Source organism: Ursus arctos, unplaced genomic scaffold, assembly GCF_023065955.2.
Source record: "Ursus arctos isolate Adak ecotype North America unplaced genomic scaffold, UrsArc2.0 scaffold_1, whole genome shotgun sequence".
NCBI classification, from domain to species: domain Eukaryota; kingdom Metazoa; phylum Chordata; class Mammalia; order Carnivora; family Ursidae; genus Ursus; species Ursus arctos.
Genome location: NW_026622763.1, coordinates 49,975,022 through 49,988,249, shown reverse-complemented (window position 1 = coordinate 49,988,249; position 13,228 = coordinate 49,975,022). Strand labels below are relative to the sequence as shown.

The 13,228-nt window shown below is 41.2% G+C and overlaps 1 protein-coding gene across 2 annotated transcripts in view; it reads right to left on the bottom strand.

The window, feature by feature from the left end:
• Window positions 1-13,228, bottom strand: part of MYO3B (myosin IIIB) — a 367,772-nt gene that overhangs the window by 340,665 nt on the left and 13,879 nt on the right. For both annotated transcript variants that reach the window (XM_044380159.3, XM_057318508.1), the window contains exon 5: window positions 12,800-12,876. In XM_044380159.3, coding sequence (XP_044236094.3) covers window positions 12,800-12,876 — 77 coding nt within the window. The remainder of the gene's footprint in view (window positions 1-12,799; window positions 12,877-13,228) is intronic.

Here is a 13,228-nt window from a genome sequence, read left to right as displayed (position 1 = left end):
AGCCACAGTGCCCAATGATAATAGCTCTTTTACGGGAGGTGGGCTTGAGCCTCCCAAATGCTGGTCATTACCACCTTGGCTGCCAAACACTTTTCTTTCTGGAAGGGCATGAGAACAAGAAATAAGTTTTCACTAACAGTTTAGCTCTACTGGTCTTTGGAGCAAAGGCTAGCAGTCAACCCTCTTTGTTAGGGCAGTTCTCTTTAACCTTCTTCAGGCTAAAGAATTCCAAAGTTCCAGACTCTCGAAATCTGCCTTATCATTCCTTCCCACCCCACAGAGGGAACACCTGCTCCCCTCTCCTGAAGGAGTTCAGGGGGTAAAACTGCACCCACAACTTGATAGCACAACTGCTTTGACACATATCATTTCCTGGTGCACCATTGGGCACCGTCAGCTGATATCTGTTGAGGATATGGGTGACTCTTTCCTCAGTTACCAGGGGGAATGGCAGAGAAAAAACAACTCTTAGTAGCTCTTGGGTTGTAGAAAAAGTTTGTACCTCTGGCTGGAGAAGGAAATTCCCAGAGCCAGGCACTTTCATCTTGGTTTTGTCATTCCTTTACTAGATTACTTTAGCAAATTACCTAATCTCCCTGCACCTCTCTTCCCACGCAAACTAAGCAACCCCTTTCTCTGGGCCTTGTCTGACGTACTGATTATGAAAATGCTGGTTACCCAGCTTTTTCTATGGCATCAAAAGTTAATTGTAGATATCACTGTATCACTGATGTATGGGTAATATCTACTTTATTTACTTCTTTAACCCTTTTTGCATTTTCTAAAGTGTCTAGAGAGACCATGAACTATTTCTATAACAAAAAGCAAATGTCTGGTTTTTGTCTTGAAAATGTAAGTAAGTATTGAAAAGTTTGCCTTAATTTTCAAGGATGTTTTTCGTTCCTTCAGAGTATTTGTTGGCCGTTGGGATTTTTCATCAACAAGCTGGCAGGTTAAAGGTAGTGTCTTGGTCATGAAACTAGGTTCCTGGGAGATTAATACAAGAAGAATTAAAGAAATTCCCTTTCCAACAATATCCCTTTCTATTGTAAGCACAAGGCTATACAGGTAGTACTTTCATTTCTTAGGCCATCATGACCCCATGAAATGCCCCATTATTACAGTTTCATTTCAGCCTCAACCAAGAGTAGGGCTTGCTGATAAAGGCCTGAAATAGAAGTAAGATCCACTTTCTATCTCTTGCAAAAAGACTTGGGCTACAGGAACCTGAGGGAACAAAACAGTTTCTCCTCATCTCAAGGTCTTCACTATCTAAAAAGAACACCTGTATTAGATTAGATGTAAAGGGGATAAAAGACAGTAACATATGAGCTCCTGCATTCAGAAAACCTAGATTTCTCCGACAAGATATTTAACTTAAACCATTTATCAAATTATATATCAAAGAGCTGCTGGGCAGAAATTTCTTTCAATAATGTGATTTTAACCAATACTTTCAAGCAAGTAGTATTATAGGAGCACCATCTACCATAAGGAAAAATATTTTTTACTCTTATAAAAAACAGTTTATCAAACTTAAGAAATAATAGATGTTTTTCAGACTATCTCATTTTCCCACTAATATTTTAAAGATTTTATTTATTCATTTGACAGAGATAGAGACAGCCAGCGAGAGAGGGAACACAAGCAGGGGGAGTGGGAGAGGAAGAAGCAGGCTCATTTCGGAGGAGCCTGCTGCGGGGCTCGATCCCAGAACGCCGGGATCACGCCCTGAGCTGAAGGCAGACGCTTAACCGCTGTGCCACCCAGGCGCCCCTCCCACTAATATATTAAAATGTCATTAAAAATGTAGTTAGGTTTGCCTTATATGTTCTGCTTTTTCACCTTACTAGAATTGATCGTGTTATCCAAAATTATAATCAAAGCTCAAGATTAAAATTTCACTCAAGTACACAGGCAAAATGCTGTTATTTTAAGAGCTAAATTCAGCTTTAAAATCGGCAAGGCAAATAGACCTAGAGCTATTAATCCTTGGCTAACCTTCAGCCCAAAAATGCAGTCAACGCACTGGCAAATAAGATGGGCTGAGAGGTAGGCAGGCAAATAGGATTCCTAATTTTGCTTATGCAATTTATGCAGCATTACAGGTATATGTTATTGATCTTAAAGATTTCTAAAACAGAACTTCTCTGGAATTGGAAATTTCAGTTATAAATATTCCAATGGCAAATGTTATTCATCGGTTTTACATACAAACATCTTAAAGTGTTACAAGCTGAGATACTGAATAAACGTATGAAGTCTCTTCCCTTGGATGAAATATAACTTCAAGGGAGGATGTATCTGAGATTTGCTTGATTTTTTTTTTGCAAAGGGGAGGTGGACTAGAAGAAATGAAATTAATAGGGCTGGGGTTTTTTGGGGGGGGGTTCTTTCATAAAACTCAAGGCTAGAATTAAACTTATATTTTGTATACTGAGAAATTGCTTATGAAATTCAGGAAGGTCTCTAATTAAAATATACTGTTCTACAAGACTTTTCTCAGGATTGCTAACTTTCAGCTTATGCCTTTAGAGAAATAAAACAAGGTTCAAATTAATGCCTGCCCAATACCAACTTGCCATCATGGTAGTGGAAGTTAGAGGTGGACTGGTTTTGGGTTTGAGGCCAGCACACAACACTGATTTTTGTACTTAAATTCCTCAAAGACCCAGGAATGTGTTACTTATTCTTATTTATGTGATAAGCCCCATACTAAAACTCAGGACCAATATTCACAGAACTCCTTTGTGAAAGGTAAATTAGTGTGCCCACATTTTTCTACGTGTCCTTAGTACTCAAAAGGTTCTGAATCCATGTAAGGACACAGTGAGAAGATGGCATCTATGAACCAGGAGGCTAGCAGGCCCCACCAGATAATGCATTGATCTTGGGCTTCCACCCTCCAGACCTGTGAAAAATAAATGTCTGTTGTTTATTTTAAAAAAGAAAAAAAAGCTCTAAAGGAGCACATTTGCTTGGAAACCCAGGATAACCCCACTGCCCTCTCCTGCTGCAGCAGCTTTCCCCACCAGAAATGGATGCTAGAAGGGATTTTAGGATTCATTCAAGCCCCCTGGAAACTCAAGTCCCAGAGATGGAGGGAGGGGAGGGGAGGGGAGGTGACTTATAGAGAATTACATGGCTGGTTGTGGCCATACCAGGAGCAAGCTCCATGGTTCCCCCACTACCCTCCAGAGTGAGGTATCTCCTGGGAATTCTTATTAAACAGGGAATGCTAGGTCACTGCCAAAGATATTTCATGTACCATAAGCCATAGCCACGGTAACTTCCATACTGTGAGCATATAAGCACACCCTCCACTTAAGCAGGTGGATTTACTGCCCGCTCTCACTTCCTTGCTGCCCCTTCCCTTTGCCATAATGCTCCATTCCTACCAGAGTACAGTTAAGGAAAGAATAAGTAACAGTTCTACAATTCAGTTCATTTTACAGCTTGTTAGGTCAGGTTTTATTACCCCAGTGAGGAAACAGATTCAGAAAGGTTAAGAAACTTGCCCAAAGTCACACAGCTAGTAGGTAATAGAACTGAAGCGTAAGCCCACAATAAGAAACTAATGGGGGGTGGAGGTTTCTCCTCCATAAAATATCTGAAAAATAGGAAGGGAAGCAAATCAAATAGAATACTGAATGCTCCAACATAGGCATACCCCTTTATTTGCAAGTTGTCTCTGAATTCTTTCCTCCCATAGGCTGATGTCACCATGCAAACCAGGATGCCCTTGGGAATGTCACACTTTCCTACCAGAGAGTCATTTCCTTTAACCTTCCAAAACTAAAGAAGGTATGGAAAAAACCTGGGACATAATAGAGCACCACAAATGCTAGTCTCGCCACACCCCACCTGCTCCTGCCTCACCCCTACCCCAAGGCTTCTCTGGGATCTCATTCCTAAGGCTGAATACCCTCCTCCCTTTGCTTTCTTCTCCAGCTCAGTGACCATCAGGCAAAAGACAAAATGCAGGGTTTGGCCTAGGCTGAATTCCCTTTCATGGGGCTGAGCCACTGATGGGACGGTAGCCACCAGATAATTTGGGACTCAGAGCTCAGGAAGAGCCAAGGCCGGGTCTAACATTCCTTCAACAAGCACTTCTGCCCCTGTGACAACAGTTTGGCCCTTCTTACCTCCCCAGAGAGGGGTGGGAGGACAGCCTGGAAAGCTCCAAATGTTCACAGATGCCATTATTTTGATACTTTTTGCTCAGCACTGAGTAGGGGATGGTGGGTGTAGAGGGGATATGAGGCCTCTGCTCTGGGCCTCACATGCTTCTGCACATCTGGGAGCTGAAGCCCTGAGATGGAGTTCTATATTTAGACCCACCAGGAGGAGGGTGATGACATGTCACCACCACCTCCAGGGCCAGCCCCCCACCTCTGCACTAACATAAGACACATGACTCAACTTCCCTGCAGAGCTCCAGCTGAAAGGGGACCTCTTGCTGGAACTGAGGTTAAAGGCTGGGAATGCACTCAGTCATTTCACCCTTACCCTGGGTCCTTCACCCACCAGAGCCCCAAGTACCTGGGCTGTGCTTCAGAGCCCTGCAAGGAAGAACCACTGTGGGAATGCAGGCAGGGTCAGCCCAGAACAAGGAGGAAGGGAATTCCTCTATGTCTTAGAAGCTGACACATGAGTCTGGAGGGAATCAGGGAAGACAAATGGCTACAGAATCCCAGGAATGAATCTTCTGAGCAACCAAGGCCTGCATTCCTTACAGTGATATGAGTGGCACATGGGATCCCAATAATCCCCAGCCATTTAAAACAAAGTCAGGCTAAAATGGACTCTAACATCCTCGCCATTTTTATCACTTCACCCTTGGAGACATCTTGCTTTCATTATCAGAGGAACACCAGAGCCATGGAATATGCAAACTAGAAGAGGCTTTTCTCCCTAAAAACTGTAAATGTTCTCTGAAAAATAGAAGGGAGCTTGGAGGCAGAAACTACCCAAGCCAATCTCTTCTTCTTATAGATGAGACCAGGTTAGGAAGGAGAGGGGTGAAGACAATATGTGCCACCATTTTTTAAAGTACTTACTAGGTCAGGGAGTGCATAAAACATGTTCAGTGCATCATTTAATTTTGTCCTTTGAAACTGTTCTTTTTTTTCCCTTCTCATTTTACATCTTTTAACTTCTTCCCACCTTACTAATCACAAATATTCAGTAACTTGCCTGAGGTCCATGGTTAGGTGGGTAAGCAGGTATCTACGATTTGCTCCCAGGTCTGACTCTAAAATGTGTACTCTTAACTTTTCTACCCAAACTGAAGCCATATTAAAAAAACTGAACCACAATCACTTTTTTTAAATGAGTAGCAGAGCTAAAACTAACATCCAACTCCCCTAAATTCTCTTCTGAAGAATTTTGTCATTTTATTTTTTTGGATCCTTCCCTTGGACACTAATCACATTGGCTTCTAATGTCATGTTGAATTATTACATTTTCCTTAATATATTAGGAAGGATAATTCCTATCTAAAATAATTTTAAAATTGAAAAGGTTTACATCTTATCTAGTACACTGGTGGTCACAATTAAACAGTTTGTGCTAGTATAGTGGTTAAGAGGAAGGATTTTGGAGCTAAATAGCTGGGTTCAAATACTGGTGACATCATAATACCTTGTCCAAGGACAAGAACAGTACTTTCTGTGACTTACTTAATCTAAAACATTGGACAAGTAATTGCACTGACTTTATGGAGTTATTGGGAGGATTATAAATGAATTCATTCCTATAAAGCACTTAGTACCAAAAGATATCTGCACCCCTATCTTTATTGGCAGCATTATTTACAATAGCCAAGATATGAAGCAATACAAGTGTCCATCAATAGGTGAATGGATAAAGAAGAATGTGGTCTTTATATGGAATGGAATATCACACAGCCATAAAAAAGAATGAGATCTTGCCATCTATGACAACACAGATGGACCCAGGGGGTATTATACTAGCAGAGAGAAAGACAAATACCATATGATTTCACTTACATGTGGAATCTAAAACACAAAACAAAAAAACAAACAAAGGAGAAACAAAACCATAAATACAGACAACAAACTGGTGGTTGCCAGAGGGGAGAGGGATGGGGCAATGAGCAAAATGGGTAAAGGGGAGTGGGAGGAACAGGCTTGCAGTTATGGAATGAATAAGTCATGGGGATGAAAGGTACAGCATTGGGAATATATAGTCGATGGTATTTTAATAGCATTGAATACTGACAGATGGTAGCTACACTTACGGTAAGGATAGCATAACATATAGAGTTGTCGAATTACTATATTGTACTCCTGAAATTAAAGTAACCTTATGTGTCAACTATACTTCAATAAAATGAATAAATAATAAAAATTCATTTCCTAAAAAAAATAATAATAATAACGCACTTAGTACCTGGCACATAGTAAGCACTCAATAAACGCTAACTCTTATTTGGGGACCAAATCCATTAGCTAGAGCTTAGGAAGCAAAATGCTAATAATGACAATAACATTTCAGTTCTGTAGTGTTTTATGGCTTTCTGAGCCCTTCAACACAAAATATCTCATTTGTCATCTCTAGTCCTGGCAGTGCCAATGGAAATAGCATTATCGTATCATTTAGCTAGGAAAGGCACAATTAATGAAGGCAAGAGTGGTGCAAAAAGCCTGTGATATTTCTGCATTCGTGTAAGCTTGTTGTTATGGCAACCGTCCCCTGTCAACGACCCTTTTTCAGGCAGAGAGAGACCCAGTTTTGGAGCCGTCACAGCACATCTGTTTCTCTGCTCAGCTGATTAGCTCTTGTTTGCAACAACGAGCAGATGGAAGTAAAAGCAAAAAAAAAATTTTTTTTCTAAAAAGAAGCAAATGTTTACTTTATCCACAAGTCTGCTTTCTAATACAGAAACAGACCTTTGCTGTTTTAGGAAGATGCCGAGTAAACTGGATCCTTAATATAGGGTTACTTCTCTCACTGGTAGGACTGCAAAGTGTAGTCAACTATAAATTATAGGTGATAGGTCCTTCACGTATGTCTTTTAAAATGATGTGTCTCGTGCTCCAGTTTCAGAGTATTCTACTACATCTCTATATGTCTTTGTTGTACGAGCTATCTCGGCACACATTTTCCACACTGTAAAGTGAAAGAGTACAAGGCTGGTGGGTTGGGAAACCTGAATTCTGGGACCAAGACTGCTCTGAATTAGCACAGAGAATAGCCTCTCCCTGCCTTAGTTTCTTCATCTGTCAAATGAGACTTGCATTCCATGCTCTCTGAAAGGCCAAACAGTCCCAATACTTACTAGGTATGTGGAGTATGTGGATTTGGGCATGTCTTCTCCTATACACTTCTTTGAGCCTCACTTTTCTCAGTGGTAAAGGGGAGAAAATAGCATCTACTACGAGAGCTGTTGAAATGAAATAATGTGTTAAGAACCCCTACCCTAGTTCCTGATATATTAATTCGTCCTCAGCAAGTGAAAGTCTCCTTCTCACCATACACTTGCTTAGTAGGTACAATATTCAAACTATCTGGGAGCTGGTTCTTGAGGTCCCCTGCTTGACAGGTATTACCTGTAGTGGTTGAACCATTAGGAAATCTGGGGTGTCCGGAGGAAAGAGACAGGCATGTCTGGTGGCTGAGGAGCACTCTGGATGCCAGCCACTTACCATCCAGAATGGAAGTATTTCAGTATTTTACCAATCAGCATGGCCACACCCAAGCACACCAGTTAATTCTAAGGCATTATTCTAACATAGTCTACAAATGTCCCCAATAAAAATGATGATACTTTGGTCCTTTTTCTTGAGTTTCAGTCATTTACAAACATTCAGTTTAATTCTTTGCTACATGTGATGGAGGGAAGGGAAGACGAAGGATCAATTTCCCCAACCCCCCACCATCACCATCAATACACATAAAGTAGGCTTGTATTCCTTTTTGCTATAGACAAAGATATTACCGGGCATGTATGTGATGCAAATACTAGCTGAGCAATACCAACACTGACAGCGGACATGGGTTGTATTGGAAATCTTCTAGTTCAGTGGGTCACAAAATATAGATTCTAGTCACTGTTACACGCCTACTCACTCAGTGTCCCTGAGCACTTAGCCTGGCAGAGCCTTGGATTTCTTATCTATTAAGTCATGTACTCATGCCTAACTGGTATCCTCACAGATAGGTGTGAGCACTTAAAAAATATTTGTAAAAGTTCTATGCAAATGTGAGATACTATTATGCTTATTATGAGAAATTGGCTGTCAGGAGACAGTAGAGGAGAAAACAGACACATGGCTAATAGGAAGACTGTGTTAAAAATATATCTATTTATAAGATATAGGCTAAAGTAAGAGGCAGGGAGACCAGAGGCTCAATGTAAACAGAGGGTTGAGGAAGGTAACCTGAATCAAACATCTCAGGAGATAATAAAAAAATGCTTGGCTAGAGATGAGGTAGGATAGAAGAAAATTCTGAAGGCTCTGAGTACCCAGGTGGGAAGGCAATTTGTTATGCTTAGTACACCCAGAAAGAACTGTGTTTGCCTTAAACACCTGAAGCTATGGGAGAACAGTGTGTGTGAGCACACGTGTGCATGCAGAGCTCAAGGCTGAGCTCTCTAAGCTAGCTCCTCTAACATGCAGACCCGTAGATCCCAAATGACTGGCTGATTATCCCGGAAACTTGAGGGGTGCTAAGTATTTGGAGGGTTGTTATGGGTTGAGTTGTATCCTCCAAAAATATATGTTTAAGTGCTAACCCCCAGAACCTCAGAATGAAAACTTATTTGGAAATAGGGTTGCTACAGATATAATTAGTTAAGGTGAGGTCATACGGGAGCAGGGAGGGCCTCTAATCCAATATGATTGGCGTCTGAATGAGAAGATGGCCGTAGTAAGGCAGAGACACAGAGGGAGAGTGCTTTTTGACTATGAAGGCAGATACTAGAGATATGGAGCCACAGGCCAAAGAATACCAAAGACTGCCAGCAAACTGCCAGAAGCTAGGAAAAAGCAAGAAACGATCTTGGAGGCTTCAGAGAGAGCGCAGCCCTGCTGACGCCCTGATTTTTTACTTTTAGCCTCCAGAACTGGGAGATAATAAATTTCTGTTGTTTTAAGCCACAGAGTTTGTACTACTTTGTTATGGCAGTCCTAGAAAACGAATACAGAGCAGACAGCCTTTGACCCCAGGACAGGAGGAGAACCCTCTTTAACTTCTTCAACCAAGATTAGTCTCATGGCAGTAAAGGGGGGTATCTGTTTGTACCAAGGGTCTTTCACTGGTGGCTACTGGAATGCTGGAGCCACTACTGCCCCTCAGATATTCACAGGCAAGACTGTCACAACTGCCCGCACATCAGTCCTTAACAACGAAGCTGTGCAGGTGGCAGTGGTCACAGCCTGCATTTTTGATGGCTTCACGTAGCTGCTGAACCAACAAACTCTGCAACTACCTACTTCTGTCCTTACACGAGAAACTTCATTTCCTATTGTTTAAGTCATCTTGCTCAGGGTAAGCTGTTAAATACATAGTTTCTATGCTGAGTGTTTTTCTTTTCCTCTAATCTTCCCTGAGTCATAGTATGAACTCCTATCCCACTGAGGGCACCCCTAGAGCTTTTCTTATTCTATATTGCTGAGTTGATACTGCTTTTACCCAGTACTTTTCAACCTTGGTCGTATCCAGATGAGGCAGAGAGAGGAAATAAGTGGAGGGTGCTGACAATCTGAGAGTCAGTGCCTGCCCCAGCTTTGAGCTGCCCCAGTGAACTGTGCGTTTGGACTACTCATCAACATTTGATTGTGGTATGGTCACATTCCATTAGCTACCTGGTTTGTACTATAGCCTATTTGAATTAAATATTGAAGTTACTCAAGCTGGTGAAATAAAAAAGGAAATAAAATTGGGAAAAGAATAATTGGGTTCCATTTCTCAAAATTAAATAGGATCGAGGATCTTTCAGCTGCATTTTCAAAATAAAAGCACTGGTCACCTGGATGACTTCATCCCACTGGTACTGGCACTGCATGCATCGTTGTCATGTTTAATCTAAACACCGCTTATTCACACTAGAGAAGTGAAAGCATTTAAGATCAATGTACTATGCAGGCTGTTATATGAAGACAATGTTCATTTGAACCATTGCTGATTATACTTTCAAGAACTGCTCTTGACCCAAAGCTTTGCTCACCAGGGAGAGTATAAATGTTTGTGGAATCCACCTGACAAATAGAAGATTGTTCCTATGGACATTCTTACGCAGAATTATGAAGCAAAAAAGCAGCTTTGCTGGAAAGAGTAATTCTCCATTTAGAAAATAAAAACATGAGGATTGTGTAGGCTTGAGTTCCAAGAACTGCAGCCCAGGACTGACAGCATACCCTGGCACCAAAAGGCATCCTGAGAGAGGCAAGAGCCATCAGGCACTTGCTGCTGAAAAGCAATGTCAAGGTCTCCACACAGCCATCTGCCTACTCCTCAACTTAACCACCAGAGCAGGTAGGATGCCATGCTGGCTTTTTCCTGCTGAGAACACAACCAGTTCCAGACAATCTGGGCAACAGAGACTCACCACAGATCACTATACTGCCCTTTCTAGAAACATTCCACATATTTTATTCAACCCGGCTGAAACTGAAAAGTCACAAACACCTCATGAGAACTGTAGAAAGCCAAGGGCAATCTTCTCTTATTTACATTTTGTGATTCCGGAACACCAGCTTGCTGTGGGTTAGAACAAGAACACCATCATCTGTGTTATGTCACCCAAATATGAGGTGAGTGGCCTCACTTAGGTTTTAATAACAGATCAATCTAAATCTACAGAGAAATTTGTTGATACCAGTAGTTGTAAAGCCTCCTCAAACTACCCTCCAAATTCATCTTCTCCTTTGGCTTTTTTTTTTTTTTTACCAATGGATTCGTTCATTCAACAGATGCTTACCGAGCACCTACTCTGTGTCAAGCACTATGTTGAGAGCTGGACATCCTAACACCCTGCAACAGTTATAACGGGATGATCATGGTGTGCTAATGGAGGCTGTAAAGGCTGCAACAGAAACTTATGGATAGGAGCCTCAGTGTCAGCCAGGGATTAGGGAAGGTTTCGTAGGGAAGACGATCCAATTGAGCTGAGACTCGAAGATTGAGGAGGAATGTTTCAGGGTTCTGAGGGCTACTCCAGAAGACATAACAATGCATGGAAGGGTTTAAACAATGCTATATCAACATGAATTTGGGGTGAACTTGTTCACTACTCTTGAGGCTTAAGAACAAGTAAATTGGGGAACAGTAACCTGGGAAGAGGGTGGAATATGAAGGGTTTTGTCCAACATCCAAAAGAGTTTTGATTCTGTCCTACAGTGTTTCTCAAAGTGGGATTCACAAGGTCCCCATGAAAATTTTCATGTTTTTGTTGCAATGATAATTTTATTAGTAATAAAATGGGAGGAAGAGTGATAAAAACATATTCCAATCATCTGGATAGCTACTTGCCTCACAATTTCAGCGCCCCTATTTATATTTACTATTAAGTTGGCATAAGCCAACAGAGATGTACCAGTTAGAGACCAAAGGAAAAGCTGTTTGAACAAAGTTCACCCTAGCTGAAATTGAGTAAAGTGGTAGAAGAACTGGGTCACCACATGGCACATGGTAGTAAGTATGACAAAATAACTCAAAATAATACATGCTGTCATGCTCTGAAACAGTCATACTGAGAAGGACAACTGAGTTTCATAAAACAGTGTTATTTGTCTTATTAAATCAAAGGTGTTTATTTGAATGATATTGGCTTTGCAGCTTTTTCATAACACATTTTTTTCCTTTTAGTTTTATAGTTCTAGAAATATAAGGCACAAGGAGTTTATATCTAGTTTCATGTTTTTTAAATCCTATTTAAGAAACATTTAAGATTTAAGTAAACACTGGAATCTGCAGGGTTTTTCTTTTTCTCCAAAATGGGCCTATCCATTACCCAAGTATGAAAGAGGACCACAGACAACGGTGAGCCACTGAAAAACTTTCAGCATTGGTGTGAACTAATTCCTGTGTTAGGAGACCACCTGTGCAGTCACATAGAGGAAGAACAGTGATGGGGTCAGAAAGGAGATAGAAAGACTTCTAAGGAGATAACTGCCTGAGTCCCGTTATTAAAAGCTTCCATTTGCTTAATCCCAGAGACCTGCTCAGGGCACAGGCCCCAGTACTGTGGAATTAAATGCTGACAGGGCAAGCAATGCTATAACAGTGTTTCAGGGTATGCCTTATCTAGCTGGAAAATTCCCCAAACTTCTACATGATTCATTTCATGGAGGGCTCTGTGATGATGCCAGAACTAAATTAAGACCAAATCCCAGGTTTTAATAGAGAGCCAAAAAAGCACACAAGAGAAGTTGCTATCTACCTGGTAACAAAAAATAACCAGGACCCTACATCTAGTGCTGTAGTCCAGCTGGAGCTGAAATCTTTCTCTTTACCAAGCCATGTGTCACTGGGGCTGCACCTATCCAGGGAAGGTGACTTTTTCTAATTTACACAAAGGCTGGGTGAACTTGCCAAGCCATGACCCATGGAGAAAGCTGCATTCTCTGGAGGGAACACCTTTTTCTAATTGCATGAAGGTAACTTATAGGCTAGCTATGACTTAATCCTGCTTTTCTCAGATTATGTGTCATCATTATCACTCCCCAAACCAGAACTTACAGTTCTGAAAATCTGGGGAAGTATATGATTTTCTCATAAAAAGGCATAGTACCAGCACACTCAACAACATAAATAAATGCTTTCTGCTTACCTCAGGAGCCATCCAGAATGGGGTGCCAACAGATGTGTTTCTCCGTAAACGTGTACTGGTGAGTTGAGCTGAGACACCTATAAGAAAAAGGTACCGTAATTCAGCAGTGAACAGAGGGTGATGTTAGACCAGAGGCCGGCAAACTTCTTCCATAAACTCAGATAGTCAATAGGCTCCAAGAGCCATATGGTTTCTATCATAACTACTCAATTCTGCCACAGGAGAGCAAAAAGTAGCCATGGACAACACAGAAACAAATGAGTGTGGCTGTGTTTCCATAAAAATTTATTTATGGATACATATAATTTTCACATGTCATAAAATATTCTTTTGATTTTTTCCCCCCAATCATTGAAAAATGTAGAAACCACTCTTCTTTCACAGGTCGTATAACGAGAGGCACGTCAGATTCAGCTGACATACTATAGT